General features: G+C 33.7%; 1 protein-coding gene across 4 annotated transcripts in view; it reads left to right on the top strand.

The window, feature by feature from the left end:
- The window catches only part of GSK3B (glycogen synthase kinase 3 beta), a 189,138-nt gene that overhangs the window by 128,101 nt on the left and 33,135 nt on the right, over positions 1-27,902 (top strand). For all 4 annotated transcript variants that reach the window (XM_033125680.1, XM_033125672.1, XM_033125665.1 and 1 more), the window contains 2 exons: positions 2,759-2,856; positions 20,324-20,419. In XM_033125680.1, the coding sequence (XP_032981571.1) occupies positions 2,759-2,856; positions 20,324-20,419 (194 nt within the window). The remainder of the gene's footprint in view (positions 1-2,758; positions 2,857-20,323; positions 20,420-27,902) is intronic.

Genomic DNA, 27,902 nt, shown 5'->3' with positions numbered 1-27,902 from the left:
CAAGAGAACATTTCAGCCCTTTATCTTTAGAGATGGATTTTCCAGCTGCTTTATATTTTATTCAAATACATGCTACTGATCATCTGCATACCAGATACTGGGCTGAGTTGTGCCTGTGTAAATGCAGTTTGCTTCTTTTAAAAAAGTTATGACCACATCATCTGACATATTAAAGCATGTTTATGTAAACCTTTGACCTTCTTAAGAGTGCATTACTTCAGTAAACATCCATGTGCGTGGCAGTTCTTTGGAATCTTCTCACAAAAGAAGGACAATGTAGTCTGTTTTATCAGTTAGGAACCAGTTCTCTGGGTGTTAGGAGCACCTGCTTTACAGTAGCCTCCTTTGCATGGCTAAGGCCAGATTCTGACTTCTGCCTTTCTTGGCTTAGGACTGACTCACCATGTGCCACTGATCTAATTCTGGGGCTTTTTGAACCCAAGGAGCCTAAATTTGGCCTCCCTTTTTAGATTTAGGATGCTTGCCTCTGAAGACTCTGGAAGATTTAAAAGATTTAAAAGTGTACTAATACAGGTACATTTTAGAAATTTTTAACAGTGATTTTTGAAGTGAAAGAGTAGTTGGTTCTGGCTATATTATTATCATATTTGGATATAACCAGAGGTAAGCCTGATGGTCCTGTTGTATTGTCTTACTGAGAAATGGCAGCGTGAGAAACAACTGCTTGGATAAGGAATTGAACTTACAGACCCTTGAAGAAACAGTTATTCTGTGATAGTGAGGCAGTTATTTAAGACAGTGGTATCTTGACTGGGAATTGAAATGCAGCTCCAGGCCTATCTCTGCTATTCAGTAGTGTCACTTTGGACAAGTCATTGAACTTTATTATGCCTTAATTTCCTTATCTGTGAAGTAAACGTGTTAAGCTATTAATAGATGGTCTTGAAAGATTGCTTTTACCATGAATTAGAGTTAAGTAGGTAATAGTATACCATTTTCACTCAAATCCCAAATAACCAGAAAATTCAGTGTGCCAAAGCACTTATTTTTTTGTTCTTTCTGTTGTTTTATTCTTTTTGGAGAATATCATCCATTTTTCCATTGTGAGGTAAGAACAGATTTTGGTATTTCTCAAAAAAATGAATGATAAATATCTTGGTTTTAGTAATTTGCCTGAGTTAACATATACTGAAGATCACTAGTATAGTTGCCATTTGAATCTTTTGATTATTAATCTCCGGTGGCAACCACTAAGCACTAGTATTCCTTAATGTTTTACTCCCTGTCTCCCATGTTTGTAGCTTGAATTCTGCCTAAGAAAGTGTTTTCCGTGCTTTTTTAATGAAAGTGTAGTTATTCCCCTACAATTTTTCCAACCTTCTGAGATGAATTATTCTGTATTATAGAGGAAAGAAGTGAGTGCATATTACCTTTAACCTAATTAGCTAGGTAAAGGGATATTTTTAAACCTTGATCAAAATAAAGCATTTACATTAATAAGGAGATAGATGTTTTCCACTTGATTTGATTTTAAGAGTTAATGTTACTATTAGCTTTGAGTAAGATTTCCTAGCAGATTTTCATATTTGTTTCATTTAGCAATTTCCTAATATTATCAAGGAGGGCTTTTTTGACCTATGTTTGCAAAATAGGTGTCTTGGTTGTCATTATATGAAAGTGGACAAAACTGACTTAAATTTCTTAAATGAATTTTGTGTCATTATTTTTCTAGGTTACTAAATAGCAATCACTAGAGCAGCAATTTCTAGTTCCTCTTGAGGGTACATGTCACCATACCTGACCTTTTAAATTATTTGTTGTCGTCCCCATGCCATTCCACTGTTCTCCTTCCCTACTGTTAGATAGGAATGCCCAGCAGTGATTTATGTTTATCTCCCTAAAGCACTTGATTGTTGGTTCATACAAAACCCAGCAATCTCATGCATCCAGAAACTGAAAATTAGCTTTTCTTTGCGGGAAGTCTTAATGATGGGCTATAGATAGAGTGACCATATAACTTATCTTCCCGCTTGGTAATACTATTAAAGGAGAAAGGGGGAGCGATTAGTAATTATCCTAGGACAGTAGATCTAAACCAGGATGATTTTGGAAAGGCAGGATGTATGCTTTAAATTATTTTTTAAATTTATTAATTAAATTTATTTATATATTATTAAAATTTATTAATTAAATACTTTACAAAAATTTTCTTCAGGGATTGAAGTTTCCACTTTGACTTAAAAGTGAATTTTCTAATTTGTGAAATACAGTATATTGTATCTTTGCATTTAAAAATTATATCATATATTTAAGCACATTTTCCTGTCCATATTATCACATAAAAGTGAACCATTTAAGGTCTAAAAACTTTTCTCAGATTTTGCATTGGCTTAAAACTCTGTGTACAGGAGATTGAACCCTTGGTTGTTGCTCCTCTGTTAACACCTGCTAATGCATCACTTTAAGTACGATAAGTAGATAATCATGCCTTAAGTTTTGGTACTATATTCTCGTCTTGGTTGTTGAAGACTTGAACCTGATATTTGATAATTAAATAGACTTTACCCTTTTTTTGAATGTTATTATTAGCCTTGTTTCCTCTTTCGTTAAATTTAACACAATTTTTAAATGCATTAGGAATAGTTCGATGACTTTTTTCCTCTGTTCTGAATTGTACAATCTTTTGCTTTTGATATTTAGTCCGTGATCAAAGTGAAACTAGAAAATGTATACAAATATTTTTCAATTCAACTTAAGCTACACAATATTAATGAGCCTTTGTTTCTTTTCTCTTCAGACGTATGGTCTGCAGGCTGTGTGCTGGCTGAGCTGTTGCTAGGACAACCAATATTTCCAGGGGACAGTGGTGTGGATCAATTGGTGGAAATAATCAAGGTGAGATTTGAATTGGAATTTTTGAACTGGAAGGCATTTTGTTACTATTCTAAGAATGCGTATCACACACACATCCATGAAAAACTTAAAAATGGAGACAGTGATCCAGGATCACAAAGCAAGTTTAGCTATAGAGGAAGTGTAAGAACACAGCCTTTTGGTTTCTAATTGAGTTATTCTGCTGTATGATTTTGGAAAAGCCATTTTGCGTATCTGATGCAAAAAAGGATACATCTGTAAAGTACACAACTGTAAGATCACTAAATTGTATATAAACTGAATAAAAGCACAAACTATGTCTGATTTTGCTCACCATGTACTTTGCTCCTCATGCTTTGCTGAGCACATAGGAAATGCTTGCATTTATTTAATATATTGATATTTGTAAAATGGAAGAATGAGTATCTATATATACAAGTACGTCACTTATAGAAACAGAAATTTGACTCATCAGTTTAATATAATTTTATTAGGTCTGTCAACACTTTTAATAACAATACCAGATTCGAAATATTATTATCTTGGAATTAATATTGTCCCTTAAGGACAGTGGGGGTGAGATTTGAATCGAGTTTTTAAATGTAATTTTTAAAAGTTTTTGATATTTCAGATCTTAAAGAAGTTCCCACCTCTTTTTAAAAAAAATCTAATTTCTGTACATTTAGAACATTAAATTGGTTCACTCTAAGGTTACAGTTTGGCCAAAGCAACAATATCGACTATTTTGGGGGTTTTATTCTTGATTTTCCAAATGTTTCGTAGAAGTGTGAAATTGAAAATCTCCTTAAAGGTCATGTAGTTCAATCCTCTGTCCAATGTAAGAACCTTGTTAGTTACATTCCAGTGTTGTCCAGTGTTTTCTTGAATGACAGATGGTTTTCCAGTGTTTTCTTGAAAACTTCCAGCCACCAGATCACTACTTGAATGCAACCTGTTCTGTATCTGGACAGCTTGAATTTAGTTTTTGTTGTACTGAGCCATACATAACTCCTCAGTAGCTTTTACCAGTTGTACACAGGACCATGATTAAGTTATTTTAAAATCCTTGTACTTCATTCTATGAAAATGTTAGTTTTGATAAGGTGCTTTTGTTAGGTATCAGTTTGTACAAGTTGGTTGAAAAGATCAGTGTGTGATCGAGAATCCCCTTTCCTATCCATGTAATTTTTTATGGTGTGCACCTGAGACCACCAAGGTGTTTGTAGTGGTTTTTGTTTTTTGTTGTTGTTTGTTTTTTTGTGTGGTTTTTGGGGTTTTTTTTTGGTAACCATCTTTTAGTTTCAAATTGAACCTTTAAACTTTGTTCAACAGATGTACTTCTTTCCTGATTTCCACACTACGCTCAGATCTAAATTCAAAATTTTGATCTTTTTGTTTCCCAAAAGCCTATGTATTCCCCATTATTCAAATTAATATTCTGATACAGGGATTGGCAAACTTTTTCTGTAAAGGGCTAGATAAAATATTTGGGCTCTGTGGACTAAATGCAAATCAAAAATATCCTAGAGATATATAGCAAAAGAGAAAACAAATTTCCACAGATTTTTCTTTAATGAAATTCAAAATATAGTAACTGCGTATAATTTTTTTGTAATACAGTCTAATTACTAGAATGGAGTTTTTTGGCGGGGGGGGGCTCTCAACATTTAATTGAGTTCAAAGTTAGTATTCCCTATCATAAAATTGATTGCAAATTGATTATCTGTGAAGTCAATTCTTAGTTCATGGGCTTTACAAAAACAGGTTGGGCCATAGTGTGCTCTATAGCACACTGTAGCACCTCTGCTCTATAGCAGCCATTTAGCCTTTCTTCTGTCCCCAGGCATTCACTTGATGAGCTTAAGCTCACCATACAATTCTCTGGGTATGCTGCCATTCTATTTGTCATATGTGTTTAGCTTATTAGAATTGTTTCATTTCTCTACTGAATATAGTTTAGAATTGTCATTAATTTTAATCAATTCATACATGATACAAATGAAATTGCCCAGGAAACTTAAGTGTATATCTGTGATGAGTCCATATCTCATACTTACCACGGTATCTTATAAACCTTTACAAGGAGAGCTTCTTTGCACTTTTTGTCCAGTTCTTATAATTCCCTTTTCTGCTAATATTGGTTTGTGCTTATTTAATAGATTTCAGTAGAAACTGTCAGTTTGTTGTTGATGGTTTAAGACTTTGTTTTCATTTAGGGCTTATTTGTTGCAAGTTGGTCCAAGATCAATTTGTAGCAGTAGGCCACCTCTAAAACAACACTCTTTTTCATTTTTGTGTGTTCTTGTCATCTTGCATTTACATGCAAGGAACATAGTCATCGCCCTACTATAGTTCCACGTCACTGTCTATAGGTGTTTTGAAGATAACATGAGATCATGGAATTAGCACCCCAGAGCACTTTGGAATATCCGGCTTCTTGGTCCCTTTTAGTCCTAAGCATGACTGCCCAGGATAAATGAAATATCAGTACAGTAGTACTTCGGTTTTCGAACGACTCCATTGACGAACATTTCAGTTTAAAAACGCCATAAACCCAGAAGTAAATGCTTCGGTTTTCGAACATGCCTCGGAAGTCGAACATGTCACGCGGCTTCTGCTGAGTGCAAGATCCTGAGGTCTAGCTGTCGGCTCTTTTCAAATGTTTCAGAACTCGAACGGTCTTCTGGAACGGATTAAATTCAAAAAACCGAGGTACCAGTGTACTAGTTTACCATCCATTTGGTGACATGAAGTTATACATTATATTGAGGTTAACAGACATTGTGTTGTTGTGTGTGTGAGTCTGTGTGTGTAGGATAGCATTAAATCTCATTGCATGGAGGTTAGTAAACATTGTAGGGGTTCTGTGTGTTTAATATAGCTCTAAATCTTGTTAATTCTATATATGTTTCTTAAATATTGAATATCTATGATGTTTCATTAAAATGAATTTCATAACTAATTCTGATTTAACTGTTCCAGTTTTCCTGATTTAAGTCAGAAATCAGAAAAGAGAAGTTGTGTAGGTTAGCTTTCAAAGTTAAATATTATTAAGACATTTTTATTTTTTAAACAGGTAGTATCATTACTGCTAATCAGGGCTTTAAGAATTAATTTGAATTTTCCATGAAAAATGGTCTTAGGTCCCCAATTCATTTCCTTTTTTTTTTTTTTTTTTTGAGATAATAGTCATGAGCCATTAATCCTTATGGTAACTACAGAATCCTTATTAATCTGTTCTTTTCTGATCTCTTTCCATTTCTCCTTTGAAAACCTCATGGAGATTCCTCTGAAGTATCTGTAGGTAGCTGATCCCCCACAGTGAAATGGATACTCTTCTCTTTGATTTGAGTGTGTACAGAAAAAATGAACAACCGTATAGCAAACTTAATGAATTTTATATGTGGTATACTGCCTCATTATTTTATGAACTTTCTGAGCAGGCACTTTGTTTTATTGTATTTTAATATCCAAGGGCACCAAAATAGTTTTCAATAAACATTTAAATTGAATTAAGCTACTAGACCATTGTTCACTCATGAATTTGGAATTACCTGGAAATTAATAAGAGAAGTTAGTATGATTGTTGTATATGTTGTTCATTAAGTTTTATTGGCTCAGATGTCCATGCCAATATTTATAGCATGAGTAACATAGTTTTATAAACTGAGCTAACTTTGTCACATTCTAGCAAACCTTTTAAATCTTTTCTCTTCCTGCCCTCTAATAAGAAGGCTTTTGCAAAATATTTAGAATAAGTAAAAAGTATGAAGCAGAACAGAATTGAATGTCATGAAAAAGTTTGAAGAACACTTAATTTTCTGAGGTTGATTTCATGCATAGGATTATCAGATCAGTATTTTATTATGCCAGGCAACCTGTGAATATATACATATAAAAAAAAGCTTTGGATTTTTAAAGCATTTGTAAAAAGAGAAATTCTATTAGGGACTTCTCAGGTAATAAGTTATTTTTCTTAAAATTTCCCTTTACATATTAGTTAAAATAATCTCAAGATTTGTCTGACGTGGTTTCAGATACTTGGTAAAAAATAAAACATTCTGGGAGAAACTCTACCAGGAATTTCACAAACATAGGTTTAGTGCCATAGCATTATTCTTTGACACCTCTGCCATCAGTCACACCAATGGGGTTATTTAATAGAAAAGAGAGTCTTCTGAATGGTTGGAGAAGATAGTATTTTTAATGATGATTACTTTTTTAATAATTATATATGTTATAATTTTATATGCTCAATGCAGAAGACTGAAAATACACAGACACACAGAACAAAAGCAATTCCTTACTGTTGTGGCATGTCATGAAAAATAACTTTTATAAATATTTTTATATACTTTCATACGCATATATATGTTTAAATGAAAATGTCATCTGTTTTGTAGACTTTTTTTTACTAAATAATTATATTTCTCACATGAAGAACTATATTTTGAGAAGTGATTTTAATGATTGCATAGATTTTATTGTATGATTGTATTGAATTACATAATTGATTCTGAAAAGAATATCATAAGGTAAAGGGATATATTGCCTTTGAAAAGAAATTATGTACAATATTTAGCTTCTCAAAGATTTGATCATTAACTTTCTTATGTAAATGACAAATGCCCCCCAAATTCCCCAGATGGATTGAAGTTGAAACAATAAAGGAATTTCTGGACCTGGGAATACTGGAGGTTTTACTAGTAGTTTTTTTTTAACCCCTTCAAATTTTAAAACAAAAATTTCAAGTAAGGAAAAGTAAGCTTCAGTCCAGAGTTCAATTTCTAGATTAAAATATCACAAAATCAAAAGTTTCAAAGAAACCAATCAATTTGGAGAATTTCAAGTTTAAAATGTATTAATGTTCCTAGAGATATGCTTTCATTTATTCCATAACATCTACTTACACTTAGTAATAATTTGACCAGTGCTTTCTGATGGAAGTTTTAGGGCAGAATTAGAGTCTTAACCTTTTGATGATAGAATTTCAGTAGTTTCCATGGTTTTAGTAACAAGCTTTTTAAATTTGGATGTATCTCTTAGAAAAACGTGACAGTTAAACATATAGATACTTAAGTTATTTACAATAATAAAATTTTTATATGGCAAGTAAAGTTACTTAATTTCTCTTAAAAAAATCTTTACTATTGTATCATTTTCTCAGCACTGATCTCAATTTAGGCAGCTATGTGGTAGCTCTTAACATAGCTGAGAGCTAGTAAAATCTTAATTCTCTAGCAGAAATTTGAAAGTAAAAACAGTAAGGTCCAAATAATCTTTTGCTTATGTTATTACAGCTACGTAGATGGACTTCATTTCTATGATGGCTATCAGTAGAAAAAGATTTAGAAGGGAAAAGATTTAGAAGTGGAGAGTGGAATTAAAAGGACAGAAAGGAGAAGATTTTCATTTTTTTCCTGTTCTGTGATACTGATTTTCTTAAACCATCTCTCTTTTTTTTTTTTTGGTAATTACAGAAACTATGAAAAAAATAGATGCTTTTAATTGTTTCATGCCAGAATCTTTTGTTAGTAAGCAAATAAAACAGTTATGTAAAGTTGAGAGAGCCACATTTTGTTCCAAAAGCTTTTCTAAATAATTGTTTTCCTGGTCTTCCAATTTGACTGATGGCTATTTGCAGTATAATTTAGACCAAGAAATCAGTGATTTCCTGGCTCCTCAGAAGTCTACATTTTCAAAATATTGGGAAACTACTGTTGATCATAGAGCTGTCAGTGAGATCTTACTTTGTACCAGGCACTGGGCTAAGCGCTTTACATACATTACCACATTTAATCCTTATATTAATCCTAGGAAGATGATGATGGTGATGATTACCACCACCACCACCAGATTTGGGAGAGTTTGGGTGGTAGGAAAAGCCTTTCTGATTAATCTTTAGCTAAATTGATCTTCTCTATTGATGGAATTTTATAGATCTAGGGAAAACAATATGATACTTAATATCAGCTTGATACCCAGAACCCATTAAGTCATGTTTATTGCATATTAGTATTTTAAAAAAGTGACCACAAACTAAAGGAAACAGCCCTTAAATTTTATTGTAATGAATATACCAATCAGCTTAACGTGTCTTTGGACTGGGTTTAATTGTGCTTCGTCTAAAGCAATCACAGTTATAGTGATGATTTTCTTTGCTTTCAAATAGAACTCAACCTTATTTTCACCATCTTTGTTTAGCAAATGTTTTAGATTTTCTCCATATTACCGTTTGTTCAGCACTGGTGTGCTTGGACTCTCCTGGTTTAACATTTTCACCATTAAATAGAGACAGAGGTCTAAGCTATTAATTAAATCAGTTTAATAAGTGTAAAATACTTTTTTTCTTAATTTTTTTGATAGAAAGATAATATATCTTTTAACATGCATTTGAAGTTTAATCAGGTTACCTGGTGACATTTCTTGTGTTGTCATATCATAGAGCTCTTGTATTACTAAGAGACTGCAAGAGCAACATGTTAAACTTCTGTCTTTTCCTGCTCCCCAAACATGTACATACACCCCATTACACATTGTGTTATAGATTTTTACTTGTGAGATACATTGTATGTAATATACAAAATAAATATTTGATTGCTTAATTCATTCTTACATTATTTAAATTTTTCCATGTTTATTACTGACTAGATAAGCAACTTTTAATAGCTTTTGGATCATGAACCACTTTGAAAATCTATTCATAGCAATGGATTCTCCTCCAGAAAAATGATGCATACCAGAATTTTGCATGTGTCAGGTGGTCCCTGGGCTTTCTGCAGCTCACCCAGGAATCCTAGGTTAAGGGTTAATCTTTAAAGGTTGCATGCAGCTGAATTACTGAAGTTTGGCGACCTCTCGTGTTGAGCTATTAAAAAGCAAGGCTGTGAAAGAAATACTAATATTTATTTCATAGCTTTTGTCAGATTCTTGGCTTTGTTTCATTTCTTGAAAAAATAAATCAAAATTTCTGGTTTTATATTTATCGATGTCTTGGTAAATTTTTTAACTAAATGAATGAAAAAAATGTTAAAACAAATGTGGATGGGACTGGCTGCAAATGAGACGATTGATTTAATCTAAGAAATTAACAGCATCCCCAAAGGTATGTGCAGGCTGATCTCTGATTCTTTGGATTTTTCCATCCCTCAACCCCCATGATCTAGGATGGTGGACAAAAGAATAGGTGCTTTTTAAAAAAATTTTTGCACTAAATATTAGAAAGGTCTTATTCTAATAATAAATGACTGAAAATACGTAGTCTTCCAGTGGTGTGATGATTTTTAACATCTCCCCCTCCTTTTTTTTTAATTGTGTGAGATATCATACTTACAGAAAAGTACATAAAACATTTGTGCAGTTTCATTTCCTTCAAGTCATGGAGGAACTCAGTTTTTAGGAAATCCAGAAATAAGTTTTTTGGTTATTTTTTTTAAGACTTTTTCAAGTCTAAAAGTCATGAAAAAATATTCCTTTTCCATCTCTTAAAATTAAAGGGAACCTTAAAACTTGTTTTGTGACTGGAATAATATGGTCCATGTCAAACATTTTTTTATCTACAAAATGAAAACGTTTAATTATACTATTTCAGAGTTTTCAAATACAGTATATAATTCAGCAGAAGTAGATTGGGTGGGAATATACTCTGAACCTAATAAAAACTTAATGTAAAACCTAAAGATATACTCAAAAGTAGAAATAGGATAGTCTGTTCATTAAAATGTTTGTGGTATTGATGCATTTATAATCTCTGCTCTTCATAAATCTGTCACTTGTTTACCTTTCAGCCTTTAAGTTTGCCGTCCATCGTCCAATCTTGAGTCTATTACTGCTCAGCTATTACAGTTATCCAAATCACTCTGTTTTCCACTTCATACCTAACATGCGAAATGTACTTCTGACTCTTTTGCTTCCTAGATTCCTTAAATAATACCAAGTTTTGTCTCTCCTTACAGAACCCTTTCCTGAATCCCTTCCTCACTCCAGTGCAGTTTAGCACTTTCACCTCAAACATAATCGATGCTTATTTTGTTGGTACTGGTTTTGGCTGATTGTAGTTATGTACAAGTCTCTCTTCCCTAGAGTTCCTTGAGCATAGGAACTCAATAAATGTTTTGAATGAGTGAATGACTTAAGAGGCTGACAAAAATCTTTTAAATGCCTCTTGATTATGCCTTACCTTTTCGTTCTTAACATTCCGTTGCATCTTAAATCATACCTTTGCTTTCTTAAAGACTATATATTGTATATAAAATCACTCTGATTTTAGGGTTTGACAGACTCTGATACTTTTAATACTAGCCTTAAAATAGCAACATAAAAAGGATAAACATCTGGCTATATTTAGTGTAGTAAAGACATCACGAATTACATAATGGTCTATTGTTTTACTTTTTAAATTAACTTTATAGAGATGTAATTTACATAGAGTAAAATGTAGCCATTTTAAGTGTACAATTGAATGAGTTTTGACAAACACATACAATCACTGTCCTGGTTAAGACTGAGAAAATTTCCATCACCCCAAAAATGTTTCTGTGTGCAGCCTGGGGTGATCAAACATCCCGGTGTGCCCAGGACTGAGGGGTTTGCTGGGAGAGCCCCAGCAAACTGGGGTAGTTGATCACCCTTGTCATTCCCCTTTAGAGTCAGTCTGTCGTTTCCTGTTTCAGGTGACCATTGGTCTGCTTTCTGTCACTACAAATTTAGTTTTTTCTGTTCTAGAATTTCATGTGAATGGAACCATATGATATTTTTCTATTGTATCTGGCCTCTTTTGTTCAGTGTCATGTTTTTGAGATTCATCCATGTTGTTGATTTGATCATCTGTTTACTCCATTTAATCTGAATACACAACAGTTTGTTTATCCATTCACCTGTGGTTGGACATTTGACTTGTTTTTGGTTTTTGTCTGTTTTGAGTATAGTTGCTATGAATGTTTATTTACATGTATTTTTGCAGGCATGTGTTTATATTTCTCTTCAGTAAAGAACTAGGACTGAAATTTGGTCCTGTGATCAGTGCATGTTAACTTTATAAGAAATTACCAAACTGTTCTCCAAAGCAGTTTTACTATTGACACTCCCACTAACGGCATATGAGAGTTCCCGTGCCCTGCGTTTTCATCAACACATGGTATTCACAATAATGTTAAATTTAAGTTTAGTATTAAAATTATTTTTATCATTAAGAAATGTCCCTCTTTATTTGTGTTTAATTTCCTTGTCCTGAAGTCTACATTTTTGATACTAATGTAGGCAGTCCATCTTATGATTAATGTTTGTATGATACACATTTTTGTATCCTTACCTGTGAGTCTTTAAAGTTTCTTATAGACAATATATACTTAGGTCTTATTTTTTTATTGAGTCTAACAATTTCTGCCTTTTGATTGGAGCATTTAGACCATTTACATTCACTGTAATTATCAATATAGTTGGGTGTAAGTATTCCACCTTGACATTTGCTTTCTTTATTTTTTCCCCTCTTTTACTGCCACCTTATGGATATAATGAGTATTTTTTTATTTTCCTACTTGGCCTTTTTAAGCTATACCTCCTTCTTGGCATTTTTTATATGTTGTTGTATGATTGAAAATTTACTTTATCACAGTCTACAAATAATAATATACCACTTTACATATAGAGTAAGAACCTTACAACATTAGATTTCCCCTTCCTGTCCTTTGTACTATTGTTGTAATATTTTACTTCTACCATACTGTTACTTTGCTTTAAACCAGTGGTGTCCAAACTGCCACCCGCGGGCCAACTGCGGCCCGCAATCTGTTTTTAATTGGCCCGCAGCAAATTCCAAACATATATTTAGTTTACTTAAGTAAACCAGGTGAGGCAATACGTACTTCACCTCGAGTGAGTGGCCCGGCTGTTTGTGTATTTTACCGCATATGGCCCTTGGTGAAAAACGTTGAAAAAAGTTTGGACACCCCTGCTTTAAACAGTTTCTTCTAAGAAATTTAAAATCAAGGGGGGAATCTCATATTTAGCCACATGTTTACTATTTTTGATGGTCTTTATTCCTTTGTGTAATAGGAATGGCCATTTGGAGTCCTTTTCTTTCATCCTGAAGTACTTTCATATAGTGAAAATATCCTGGTGATGAACTCTCATAGCTTTTGTTTGCCTAGTATCTTTTGAAGGTCATTTTCACTGGGTGTAGGATTTCTTGGTTTCCAGCTTTTTTTTACTTTCTTTATAGAAAGGTCTCTGTCTTCTTCTGGTTTGCATTGTTTCTAACAAGAAATCTGCTGTCATTCTTATTGTTATAAGATACCTGTATATAATGTGTCTCTATTTTGGCAAAGATTTCCCCTTTTTCTGTGGCTTTTATTGTTTGATTGTGACTTGGTATGGTTTTTTGTTTTTTTGATACTGCTTGGGGTTTATTGAGCTTTTCATTGCATTTTCCTCAAATGGTTTTTCTGCATCTCTTCCCCAAACCCCCTTTTCAGACTTCAATCACATGTAAATATGTTTTTTTTAGCCTTTTGTACCTCCACGCTTCAGCTTTGATCATTTTTCTTAGTTTTTTAAGTTCATTGATTGTTTTTCTTCTGTGATCTCTGATCTGCTTGTTAGACTTCCAGTGAAGTTTCCATTTCACATATCATAGTTTTCAACTGTACAATTACTATTGAGTTCTTTTTAAAAATCTTTTATTACTCAATATCACTGTGTTAAAGTTGTTATTTTCTAATTCTGTCTCCTCTGTCATTTCTATCTGTGTTGACTGATTTTTTTTCCCTCTTGCTTCTGGCTCATATTTTCCTTCTTTAAAGAATATTTTCTTGTCAGTTTTCTAGTTGTTTACACCTGGAAGGCAATTCTAGTATCAGTTACTTCATAATGACTGGAAGCAGAAGTCCATAATAGTTTGTTTTTGTTTGTTTGTTTGTTTGTTTAGTAATGCAAGCCTTTACATGTCATTCCAGATTTATTGAACTACTAATGTAAAGTTATATAAAGTTATGCTACTTTATATAAGGCTTTTAGTTTATATTTGACCACCAGAAGGCAGTTATGGCCCCCTGTTAGATGTGTACAATGTTAATACCCAAAGCAATTCAGTAACAGCAGTAGTTTCTGCAATTTAAGCCTTGCTATTAAAAATTTTTGCAATAACATTACTTATAATATGCACATTCATAGTACTTGCTTACCATTTATATTCTAAGCAAAATTCTGGCATGTGAAACAGTTACTAACAGACAAAAATACTAAACTTGAATGTTGGCCTTTTTAAGCTATACCTATTTACTTCTACCATACTGTTACTTTGCTTGGTATTGCAAACATACTTAATCATGAATAAGCATGGGATTTAAGCATGAGAATCTATAGCTAAGGGAACCTGAAAGTGATTTATCAAAACTGCTAAATCATTAAAAGAATTTTTATAAAAAATTTGAAAACTTATAAAAAGTTTGACATTTGTTATAGTTTTTTATTTTGTTTAGCTAATTAGATGCCTATATTCATGTTATTCTGTTGCCTAAAATCTGTAATATTAACGGTTCAAGATAATCTGTTTATTAAATTGAATTACCATGTTATGGGTAGATTTTATTTAAATCAAGTTTTTTTAAGTTGTCAAGAAAAATCTACTTTTTAAAAAACTTTCAATTATAGCCTCGTGATCTCATGTATATATAGTATATCCAGCACGACTTACAAGAATTCAGGTTTCATTTTATGGTATAATCAATGGAGTTTAAGAAAGTGATATTTTTTAAAACTATTTTTTAAATCTTTTTTGTTTTTGCCCTTAATGTTGGGTAGACCTTTTAAGGGGTCATCTACACATGCATTTAAATCCCGTATTTACCACTGATGTACTGTAACTTTGAGAAGTCAATTTTCCTCAATCATCCTTAGGTTTCTTTTAGGTATAAAATGGGGTAATAGAGTATGTAAAAAGTTTAAATGAGAAAAGAAAATTGATATTGTACATTGTACAGAGCTTCCACATACTGGGTGCTCAATAAGTATTTCTTCTCATTGTCCTCTCCTTTCCCTCACTGCTGTACCTTTTGAAAAGAGAACTTACAGATGCTTACAGAACTTACAGCATCTGTCTTCACTTACTCATTTCAGATGATTATGGTCTGCTTGCCCTTTTCATGACTGATCTCACCAAGATCAGAAAGGAAGTCTCAATGGTCACCTGCAACGAACACCTTTTGGGCTTATGTGTCATAAGACGCCCGACCTGTCTGTCTTTCATGTTCACTTTCCTTGTCTTCCACGGTATCACTGTGGGACCTCGTCCAATTTCTGGACTTCTGTCTCAGCCTTCCCCCTGTCCCCCCCCAGGTCCCCATCTTTAGCACTCTTCTCCTTCAGTCTTCTTTGCCTGTTACACACTGTCACAGACACATAACTAACACCAGTACGTCAGGAACTACGACCAAAGCTGGTTTTTCTAGCCTCAAGCTGGATGACATACCTAATTCCACCACTAGGTGGAGAACTCCTCTAGGTTCTTCTTGAATGTCTCAAATACATTTTTTCTTCCAGCTCTATTCCTTCATGCTTAATAGCATCAACATTTTTCACAGTTACCCAAATTAGAAATTGTTTGTCCTCCCACCAAGTCCAATAAGCAGATTCTTTGATACCATCTCCTAAAATTGGTTTGCCACTAACGAGATTTAAGTTTTGTCTTAGCTCTGCCTCTAATTAGTTCTGACCTCTGAAAAGTGGATCCTTCTGGGCCTCAGTTTTTGTCATCTCTGAAAAACGTTAGGACTAGATCAGAGGTGGGCAACTAGGACGGGGGCCTAATACAGTCTGCTGCCTAGTTCTGTAAATAAATTTTTGTTCATAGCTGCTTTATGCTACAGTGGCAGAGTTGAGTAGTGGCAGAGGCTCTTTGGCCCACAAAGCCTGAAGAGTTTACTTTCTGGCCCTTTACAGAAAAAGTTTGCCCACCTTTGGACTAGAGGATCTCCCGTCTGGTTTCTATCTCTACTAACTAGCCTGGGAGGACTTGGTTTTAATATTAAAAAACAATAATAAGAGAAAGAGTAGAAAAAATGATTATAGTAGTTGAATATTTGGCAAGAGAAATTAAACGTAGAACAAACCATAACGTTAGAATCTCTTTTTTCTATCTAATAGCCTTAGTAATTCAAGAACAAAGTTAATAAGAAAATCTCCATTGCCACTTTGTGGTGACAGACTAATTTATTTGGTTAAATTGCTTTTAAATAATTGATAGAGAATAGATCAATGATTCCATTTACTAGTTAGTAATTAAGCTTAAGTCACAAATATTCATATTTTGAAAGAAAAGAATTCTGACCACTAATTAACAGTATAAATAAGAATCTTTTATATCACTACTATTCAATAAAAGCAGAATTATTTCCCATTGTGATAAAATATTTTTCCACATGCACGTACCGTTCTGTATTGAAGGAGGATTCTAGGTATGTAAAACTGATTAGGTAAAAAGACATAAATATACAACCTTAGTGATGCCTGCTCCTGACTTTGAACTGAATCAAAAAATAAAGTGGATTAAAAAATAAAGTGGATTGATGTATGGACCGAGGAATGGAAATGTGATGAATCGAACATAGTAAAGTGTTAATCATAGAATCTAGGTCGTTGGTATAAGGGGAGGTGGTTTTCACTGTAAAAAAAATGTACAACTTTTCTATATATATGAAATTTTTCATTATAAAATATTGGGGAAATGGTTAGATCCAAGTGGCTATGAGACTAAATTTAGGAGAAAGGATATGAGAGTGAATATACGCACATATACAGTATACTTTCTTGCTGTCACATTAAATAAATTATTAAAAGTTTGTATGTTAAGCAGACCTTGTGTATATGGCATATGTTTCTCATCTGTTTGTGGTATATTTCACAAATTCCATTGGGAATATTCTTAGGTTATAAAATGTAAGAATTGTAACATTCGCTCCAAGTAGCATCCTGCCTTTTCATTATACAGTTTGTAATTCTTCCGTTCTCTCACACAGCCCCTATAGGAAAGTTAGCCCAATGGCGGATAAGTCCATGTAATCTGTCTACGCAGTAAAAGGATGCATTTACTAATGGACATCATACAATTCTCATTCCTTTTCGCATTCTTCCCAGCTCGTAGGGACTTAGGAGTGTGTCTTGTGTTAACAAACTCCTGAATAAATAGTGGGGAATTATACAACAAATACTCACTGAGTCAAGAATGGGCATTTCTTAAGTGTCATTTATTGTGAAATATATCATAGTGCAAAAATAAATAAAATTGTGTTCAGTTTAAAGCACAATAATAAAGTGAATATCCATGTAACTAACATATTAAAAATTAGAGGAACTAGTTATACGCTGTTCCAATTACAATCCCTCTTTCTGCATCCTCTCTATTAAGCTTAATAATCTGTAGTTGATTTTTCTAATGAGTATTCGCATGCTTTTGGTTTATTTTTGCAGTTTTACTATGTAAACGAAACTGTAGTTTACTGTTGCCTGTTTTTAAACTTCAGTTAAGACAATCATACTACATGTATAAATTGTTAAGTGAAAACTCACCACTGTGAGATTCATCCATAAGGTATGTGTAGTCTGGTTCATTCATTTTCATTGCTAGTTAGTATAGCATTGTATGACTAAGCCATAATTTATTAATTCTATTGTTGGATTTTTGCTTTTGCCTGCAATATTTTATTATTATGAATAATGTTGCTAGGATGTATAAGGAATTTTTCTAGGTTAGAGTATATACCTTAAAATGGAATTAGTAGGTTGTAGGGTTATTGAAGGTATGCACTTTTAAGTGCTATTTATTCATGTCACTGCTGTTGTTTTCCTTCAGCACTTAAAATAATCCAGTGGAGTAGCGTTTCGGGGGACAAAACTATTAGTTCACTCCTTCTTTTTCACTCCTTTCCTTCTTTCCAAGAACATGTACATACACACATTCACAGACAAGGGTCTAATACAGAATATAAGTGCTTGCTTTATTAAAAATAAAAACGAAGTTAAAGTTTTCATTGTAGGCTTTATGTTTTAAGTATGGATAGTTTCTGACTATTAAATGTATATCTACAAATACAAAGACCAGATAGTTTTCTTCCCAATACTAGATACATTTTGCTTCCCTCTATAAAGCTGGAATTCTACAAAAAGGAAGGGAAATTGTATAACTGAAGATGTGTTTCCTGTGCCCTAAGAGTGAACCTTCTCCCAGAAAAATGTTAGAAATAGGAGATAGAATGATGTGTTATAATTTAGATTATTTTTACACCTTTTTATTTTTTCCCCAATAACATTAAGAGTTCGCTCAGAAATTATCTTATTGGCAATTAAATATCAATTTATAGTTAGCTAAATTCCTTTTTTTCTTATGTTGACTTATAGTTCTTTGGCCCAGAATGTCCTTTCCAATCCCTTAAACTTTATATATTCTAATATGTAAATCATTTCTGACAGTTTGCATTATAGGTATAATTGACATACAGTAAAGTGCACATATTTATACAATTTGGTAAGTTTTGACCAGTGAAACTATCTATCACCATGAAATCAAGATAATGAACATATTCATCATCCCCAGTAATTTCCTAGTACCTCTTTGTAATACTCCCTCCAGCACCTCATAACCATGGGTCTTATTTCTGTCACTAGAGACAACATTTTCTAAATTTCCCCAAGAATGAAATTATACAGTAGGTATTCTTTTTGTCTGGTTTCTTTTACTCAGTATAATTATTTTTAGATTCATCCCTTTTTTTTGTTTATGATTACTGAGTAGTATTCATTGTATAAATATGCCACCATTTGTTTGTTCATTCACTTGTGGATATTTGAGTTGTTTCCACTCTTTGGCAGTTGTGGAAAAGATACTGTGTACGTTTGTATAAACATCTTTATATGGACGTATGCTTTTATTTCTCTTGGGTAAATACCTAGGAGTGGGGATGATGGGTATATGGTAAGTATATATTTAACTTTTTTTTTTTAAATAATTATTGCAAGTTATTTTTTGTTTTTTTAAAAATTTTATTGGGGAATATTGGGGAACAGTGTGTTTCTCCAGCGCCCATCAGCTTCAAGTCGTTGTTCTTTCAAGCTAGTTGTGGAGGGCGCAGCTCAGCTCCAAGTCCAGTCACATTTTCAATATTAGTTGCAAGGGGCACCGCCCACCATCCCATGCGGGCATTGAACTGGCAAACTTGTTGTTGAGAGCTCGCGTTCTAACCAACTGAGCCATCCGGCCGCCCCTCCAGAAGCTCAGAAACAGCTTGTCTTCAGTCTAGTTGTGGAGGGCACAGCTCACTGGCCCATGTGGGAATCGAACCCGCAACCTGTTGTTCAGAGCTCGCGCTCTAACCAACTGAGCCAGACTTCTTTAGTAAAGTGTCTGGTCACCTTTTGCCCATTTTTATTGGGTTGTTGTATTGTTTTTGAATTGTAAGAGTCCTTTGTATATTTTACATACAAGTCCTTTGCAGAATATATGCTTTGCAAATGTTTCCTCTCAGTTTGTAGCTTGGCTTTTGTTAAGAGTGTCTTTTGGAGAACAACCCTTCGAAGATTTTTATTATTAAGGCCTGAGAGTTTTAAAGAAGTCGAGAAAATTAGTAACAATGAAAAAAATACTGAATTTCTTACTTTGCCCTGTTTATTCACTGGTTGCCACCATAAATCCAGTATGTATTATTACATTCTACTCCTCCTGTACAACTGTCCTTGAATTGTAAATGCCTTAATATTTTATTTCAACAAACTTGTTTTATACCAGGCTCTAGAGTTATAAAGATGAATAATATATGTCATTTTCTTCAGAGTGCTTATTTTTAGTATTTGGTGTCCTTCTCGTCATCTGTCTTGTGTAGCAGGACCACATACTTTCTTTTGTTCAGTGCCTACTACAGCTCTAGACGCAATAAAGTGCTCAATATTTTTTATTTGTATTGTAGTTATGCTTTTTCCATACACAAGTAGTTAAGTTCATCATACAGGAAATCTCTTCAGGTTTGGTTTTTTTTTTTTGTATCCTCCATATAACATAACATATTTCCTTATACACGGGACAATCACTAAATATTCAATGATTGAGTGAACTTACTGATGACTTTGAGTAGGGTTCTCCTAATTAATTTATTGATAATAAAACCTTTGGCTATGCTTTACTAAATGAATAAAAGGTATTCTGATTTTGATGCCATCATTGCAGTAGATTACATTCTAGATAGAATGAAGGTGCCTGGTTTTTACTTGAATGTTTTTGAGTGATCTATTTTACAACCCTGATTTAACAGGATTGTTGTAAAAGTCTGTGTAGGGTAGTATAGCGTGGGTCTGTAGTCAGTTAAAAATCTTTTGCAAAGTCTTCTCTTGTTTATGTATTTCATAACTTTGGAATTACTTTTCCAGTGAAACCAATACATTGAAACATAAAGACTATATAAATGTATAGAAAAAAATATGTCAATAACTTGTTTTCTTTATTTAGGTCCTCGGGACACCTACAAGGGAGCAAATTAGAGAAATGAACCCAAACTACACAGAATTCAAATTCCCTCAAATTAAGGCACATCCTTGGACTAAGGTGAGTCAAATAAAGTTTTTATAAAAGCACATTAACCAGTAGTTCACTATAACTTGGGTTTCTCGTTGTTCTTAAACTAAACTGTTTTGAAACTAGTTACCTATCTGAGTAAAAAGTACCCAGCAGTTCTGTATGTAAAGATAGTTGGATAGTTGTACTTCAGTGTTTCATTGACTATATAATTTCGTCCCCATTGATTTCCTGTAGTCAGTTTCCAGCTTGGGTTTTTATTTGTAGGTAACGATAGTGTACTTGTATCATTAAAATACAGAATTTCATTAAGAGCAAAATTCATATGTAAATTTTGACTACTTAAAATTCAGAAGTTAATTTCTTTACATCAAGGTGCTTATTATTAGTTCAATATCATACAGTATTGAAAAACACATTTCATGTGTTTATTCTTTTTTTAAACTACTAACACATAGACCTTGTTATAGATGAGATAGTGTGTTTTTCTTATTCACTTTCCTATTGTTCTGGGAGCGGAATAAAAAGCAGATTTGATCTTGCTAGGAGTATACATTGAAAGTGATTGATACGTTAACAGGATGTCACTAGCCATCGGAAATTCTAACGTCAGCATTAGATGGAGCCATTTCTAAGAGTATAAGTACTAATTTACCATGTAACTTTTTTTTTCTTTGACACTTAATTGAAATGATTTTAAGAGAGATTTTCTTTAGGAGGTTTTTTTTTTAAATCTCAGTTTGATTTGTGAGATTAAGTGCGCAAAGAAAAGAAATTCAAAAACTCAATAGGGATTTTAGTTAGAGTGGATTTCTAGCTTCCTCATTTTACAGATTGAGAAATTCTGGTCAAAAATACTAAGTATCCAAGATTAAATAGGTAGCTGTGATGAAGCCAGTAAACTTCTATTCATGCACTTATGTGCATGCGCGCGCGCGTGTGTTTAATGCCAGATCTTTTAAACTTCTAGTTATGTGCCATATACCCTCCTCTCCCATTTATTTATATTTTTGTGGGTTAGAAATGTTCAACTTTTTGATATGTATTTCAAGCAGAGATTTTCTGTATTTAAAGTGTACTTATTTATAACAGTTTATTTTGAATATTAGTAAGTTCATTTAATTAGTTATAGATCTTTTATAATGAGGTGAAATAATTTAGTTGAAAAAATTTGCATTTCCAGATTTATGTCTTTCTCTCTCTAAATTGTAATGATTAAAATTACTTTCCTTCAAATCTTTATAATCTCATTACCTCTGTTCACTTCAGAAAATCCTCATTACTATTTATATATTATTTAGAATCAAAGAGTTCAGTAGTATTTTAGTGCTAGAATTATAGACTGTAGCTTTCACCAAGATGTTGCCCTCTCCCCGCCCTTATTAAATTTATAATAAACAGTAAATATTTTGAGACAAACCATTCTTTGATCTTTGTATTGAAAGTTTATTGTAAGTCTGGGTCAGAAGATATTTAGGGTGTCTAACCTGGCTCTAAACGCCGAGAATCCCAGGGGGCCTATTTGGATTTAGAGGCTGAGTTGCAGTTTCAATCCAGTAAGGTTATTCCAAGTTAAAGTGCTTATGAGTGGTTTGTAGTGTGTACTATGATTTCAACCATGTTAAAGAAAACAAAAACCAAAGAGAATTCTGTCTGTTGAATAAATACAGGGAAATATTTCAAAATGCTAACGGTAGTTTTGGTGAGAAGAGTAGTATAGGTGATTTTATTTTCTTTGTTCTGCATTTCCATGTTTCCATATTTCCTTTAATAACAAGCATGTTATTTTTATGAAGAAAGAAAAGTAAAGCTCTTTTTGGTGTAATCTGATCTAAGTATTCATCACGTTACTCTTTATAGTATAGAGTTTCTGACAAGTAGTATAATGCTGAAATTCAGGTCATAAAATCTTATTTAACAGTCCCCAACCTTATTTTTTTTTAAATCAAGACTGCTACCAATATTAGTATGTGTCATGTACTGCATTTTTTTCTTCTGGATTATATCTCTTCAAGTATTAGCCAGGGTGGAATGCGAAGGATGATTGATTATAATTAAAATGCAGCCAAGAGAAGGTCTGTGGTAAATTTGTATGCTTTACACCTTCCTTTGCCCATGTGGATTCCTGATGTTTCTGTATCTTACACTAATGTTTTTCAAACTGAGTAATCTATATAAAGCCCTTTTATTTGTTTTATTTAGGTTTTCATTCTTACCACGTATAGAATAATCACGCAATTCTCCCACCTATTTTGTGTGTTCAAACTACTGTGAGCTCTTCATTCATATAGTGTGCCTGGATGTAATTTGGTTTCCACTTGGTACATATGCATTTATTATGTAATGAACACTTATGTTAATTTCTCATTAGTGCACACTCAGTGCACACAACTAGGTTGGTGTGATTGTGGTTGTAAACACAAAACCAAATTCAGAGAGAACTTTCATGACACTACTCCGTCATCTAGAAGAATCTAGATGACCTAGGGTATGCTTATATTGATTTTTAAAAATAGGTTATTATCAATATGAAAATATAAAATTTTAAATTTCTGGAGGGAACTCAGTCCCCTCTGCCCTCCATTGTGATGGTAGACATCAACTTGAGAAGTGCTCTCTTAGGCCAGGCGGCCAGCAGAGTTATTTTTTAAAAATATATAATGTTGTTTTCTAAAGAGCCTGGAGGAGAGATAAACAGAGTTTGGAAATGCAAGCTGCTTTGCCTTTATTGCAGTTTGTTAGAATGCACTTTAGCCCCATTTCCTGAAGTCGTGGGCATGTGAACCCTGGTTTCCTGTGCTGAGGTGTAGTACAGCTGTGTAGTACCAGGATTGAGAGCTAGTATTCTCAAAAAAGTAGGTAGGCAAAGATCAAGAGAGAGAATGTCTTCCATGGAAACACTGAGGTGAGGAAAACAGAAGATGATCCCTGTGTGGTATGTGGCAGGAATCTTGAGAATTTAGAAATCAAATAGGTTGCCCTTGACTATTACTTAATAGCCACAGCAACCTAACTCATTGATAAGGCACTTGTGGTTTAAGTAGGAAATGAAATAGGTGCTAATGTTTTGAAACAGGTACCATTCTCGGGAATGGGGTTGAGGAGGATAAAGACCTGTGCATTGGTATGCTCTATACTTCAAACAATAAAAGCCAGATGGAAAGTAAAAAGAAGTGATGCAAAAGCAGATTGAGAATTCAGTAGAGATGGAAATTGGTTGGAAAAAGAGAGGAAGCTTTAAAGTTTGCATTTGGAACGTGGAGGTATGGTTAAATGACAGTTTGCTAAGTATGAAGTGAGGATCTAGTTGAAGCACTGTTCCTTCTCTTTGTGCCTCAAGTTTTCTCTTTCATAAGATAGCAATTAGCTCTTGTGTCTTTTCTCTGGATTCTTTTGAAAATATTAAAGTATGCATATAAAGGATTATTTCATTTAAGTTCTGAATAAATGTGAAGATTCTACCTCCAATCTAGTTCTGTGATTTGTCCTCTCTGTCTCCACTGCCCTGGCTTCAGTTTAAGCCATCCTCACAGCACATAGAATTGTTACAACAACCTCCTACCTCCGAACCAATTTCCCTCCTTCAGTTTCACCTCCTTCACATTCTCATTGCTGTCAAAGTTAGCTTTCTTAAAAGCACACATGATACTATCACTCATATTTAAAATTCTTCTCTGATTCCTCATTGCGTTTGGAAAAATTGGACGTAATATACATACGAGTATAAGGCATAAGGCCGAGGGTGATCACATGTCCCAATTTATGCTTGTCCAGCATGATTGTTAATTGCATGCCCTTTCACTCTCACATGTCCCAGGTTGGGTGACAGATTATACGTTCACTCTGTTCCTAATTGTTTCTACCTTTCCTTTCCAGAAAAACAAGTTATTTAGTGCTTATCCTGTTCCTAACCTTCCCTGAAGCATCTAGTTGATAGAACCCAGTCCCTTTGCCAAGTTCTCCAGCTCCTCCACCCTTATACGCATATAGTTAGGCCATGGATTTTTAAAAGTTAATGTTTCATTAGAGTAGGTTAGAGATTTCTAATAAGGTTATATGGTAATAGATAAGACTTCCTCCATTGTGAGTACCTGATTTTGTTTAAAGCTCTTAAGACAAGTATTCTCTGTTTGTCTCAGTAGTAAATAATCCTGTGAAGTCAGGTGACACAGGTGTGTCTGTACATTCTTTCAGATTAATGAAATTCATAAGTGATGTAACTGGTTAGTGGAAGGAAGTAGATTAGACTCCCAAGGGCCCTGATCTCTTTCAGTTGGATTAGGGCTGTTTAATATATTAGCTACGTGTGTGAGTGTTGTCCTGCTTGCAGCTCACTTGGAAGGGCTGATGTAGTCATGCTGAGTTCTTTGGTCTAGTCAAACTGTTCTCCTTAGTGGTCCCCAGAGAAGCCACATTCATTTCTGCCTCTTGCTAGTATCATTTCTTCACACTTAGAATGTTCTTCTTCTCTACTTACCAAGTCTTAGCCTTTTCTCAAGACCTCAAATCTCACTTCTCCCATGAAATATTTTCTTAATTATCTGAGTTCTCTGTGATTATGTCTACCACATAACTCCTGTAAGTACCTACCAAGTTATAGCAGTTCTTAATTTCTCTTTCATAATGGTAGTAACAAAATGGATACCACCTCCCTTAAAATGTTTGTTGCTAAGTTTTTGGCATACATGACAGTTTACTTAATAGTTAAGTGTCTGTAGGATATGAGAGACCATAGATCATTGGTTAAGTATCCCAGAAAGCATTGTCTACAAAACTCAATCCTTACCTACTTAATTTCTTAGAACATTGTCCACATACTTCAAAATGAATGAATACTAGTATTTCCAACTAGCTAACAGAGGAAGCAGAAAATTGAGTTCAGCCATTGTTCAGGAATTAGACTACTGAACAATCAGACTTGTATTTATTTTTCTCTATGCTTAAAGCTTAACAGTTATACTTATTTTTGTAAGATTTCAGAATCTTACCATTTTTTTGCAAGATTTTTCACTTAGTAAGCTTACTTTTTGTAACTATAATTTAACACATTATCAGAAATGCCTTCAGAGGGGCATAGAGAGCACAAAATAAAAATTGCAGTCAGATACTTGCTTGCAGTTCCACTTTATCTACCTCTTCTGGTCTCTGCCTTACTCATTTTGCTCACACGTATTCCAGAAAGCATAAAACTGTGTTGGGGATTTCTATTGGTTCCTGAGATTGCCATTTGTCTGTTTTGTTCTATGGCTTAGGTGAATCAGTTTCTATATTATTACCCCTCTGCCCTGAACCTTTTACTAATCCATTATCATTTGTCCCATGGATACACTATGTTCTCTATCGAATTTTCTACCTACAGTTTTATTAGTGCTAGAATAATCACTTCTCCTTCCTAGGTGAGTAGACTTCCTCACTTTTCTATTTACACAGGCTATACTACCCTTTCTTTGCTGGAAACTAGGCAACTAGGGGGCTAATCCATATGTGAGAGGAATAATATAAAAAAGAAAGAATGTGAAGATCTAGTTGCAAGATTACTTGGCACAAAGGGTAGGATTGGGGTGGTTTGAAAAAGAAGGCAAAAAATCTATTTGTAATTTATCATTTGTTCTTTAAAACCCCTGTTTCCTATGTAACCAGTGCTGTGCTGGATACCATAAAGGATGCGAAAGAAGTAAAATACACGTATACGCTTATCCTTGAAAAGCTTACTTACTGACTCAGTTGAAGCAAGTATTGAATAGTATGATAATATATAACCACATGCTTGATTGTGTGCTGTAGGTATTCAAAGGTATTTCACATGCTGTAGGTATTATAAGACAGGGCTCCAGGAGAGTGGTGAAGGGAAAAAAGAAACCTAAAAGTGATTAGAAGGATGGGGTGGGGGGGTCGGGGAGGACACTGTTGAAGAAAGATTTGGATATGCTTAGGTGTGGATAAGGTCGGGAATCGTAGACTATCCCTTAGGATGAGGAGGAAGTGTGGATGAAAAGGAGATATTCCTATATTATTAGAAAGGTCAACCTGACTGCAATAACTATTTCATGAACAATGAGAGATTAAATTGGGTAAGTGGACAATGGTAAATCACACTTCTGTGTCAGCCTGTAGTACTTTTTTATCAGTGAATGATGTTAGAGGGAGAAATACATAGCATAGTTGAATGCTGATATCAAAACATGTAATATTTGTTATATGTAATAGAACTCAGGAAAGCTCAGTAAGCCTTTTAATTAATCAGTGCAGATGAAATTCATTGAATGCTAGCTCTGTCAGGGCTAAGGAAAGGATGTTTGTGTTTCTTAAGATTTATGTACTATATAAGCACTTCAAGTAGACTTAAGTTTTTTTCTTCATTAACTTGGTTAATCATCATAATTAAAATTTTAAAAATCCATGGCATTCTCTCATTTTTAGTCTTATATTTAGGTTTACAAATTGCAAATAATTTAAATGATCAGTAGATTACTTGAGAGGCAATATTGGGGTTACTGTTTAGGAGTGTTCAGTTTTTAACATTGGGTGCTTGTGTATTTTCTGTATAACCAGAGAACAGTGTCTATGTTGCACATTTATCACAATGAAAACTAGGGAGGAGTGGTTGTTTGGAATAGGCACAGCACTTGTTCTGTGTTCTACTTAGATTAATTATCGTTGCCCACAGCCATTTTCACATTGCTCTGGTTGGCTATTTAATACAGTAGAATTGTCGAGAGCTGATAACTATGAGAATCAACCGTAGGCCTGCTTATAAATGTTAAAGGATTTAAGATTCAGTCATAACAATTAGTTCCAGGTTGAAATTTGATATTTGATGGCAAAAGTCTATTCTAGGACATGTAAGGGGGAAATTGCCTCTGTCATTTTTGAGTTATCCAAATGCAAATTTGTTTTGAATAATTCTTTATTTAAGGACTCATTTGCATTTGTTTGATACCACAGAGACTTTCTTTTTGAAAAAACTTAATTTTTTCTGTTAGTTTCTTCTATGGACTAGTATTTGTGATGAGAGTTTGTTTCAATTTAAGAAAAAATGAGTTGCTGCACAGGTGAGGTAGTATTTGAACCACTTAAAAGTTCATGTCAGTGTTTTAGTTCTTTTCAATTTTTCCTTTCTCTTCTTTTTTTTCTGATTATTTATTTTTTTGCTTTGTTCCGTTTTGTTTTATTTATTTACTTCTGTTTTTAGTTTTTACAGGGGGTGTTTTGGGCTCTTCATGGCCTTGCTAACATACTTGGCTGGCCATATTTAGTCTGCGCACTAATTGTTAGTTGGCCCAGTTGAGTCTTACTTTGTGCTCTCAGTTTTTTTAGTCTGGTTTTCTACTTTTGTCCACCTGGTTGTATTTTAGTTCATGAAAGATTTTTATTCTGACGGGCCGGATTTTAATCCGTGTACTAAATTTTAGTCTGCAGACTAAAAGTAATCCGCGGATTATTTATTTTTTGCAAAATATTTAATTCCCCCACTGGAAACTATCCTAAAAGAATGTTAAATTCTCTTAGAATA

This window comes from Rhinolophus ferrumequinum, chromosome 2 (genome assembly GCF_004115265.2).
Source record: "Rhinolophus ferrumequinum isolate MPI-CBG mRhiFer1 chromosome 2, mRhiFer1_v1.p, whole genome shotgun sequence".
Classification (NCBI taxonomy): Eukaryota; Metazoa; Chordata; class Mammalia; order Chiroptera; family Rhinolophidae; genus Rhinolophus; species Rhinolophus ferrumequinum.
The sequence above is the reverse complement of the archived record's forward strand: the minus strand, read 5'-3'. Positions and strand labels throughout refer to the sequence as shown.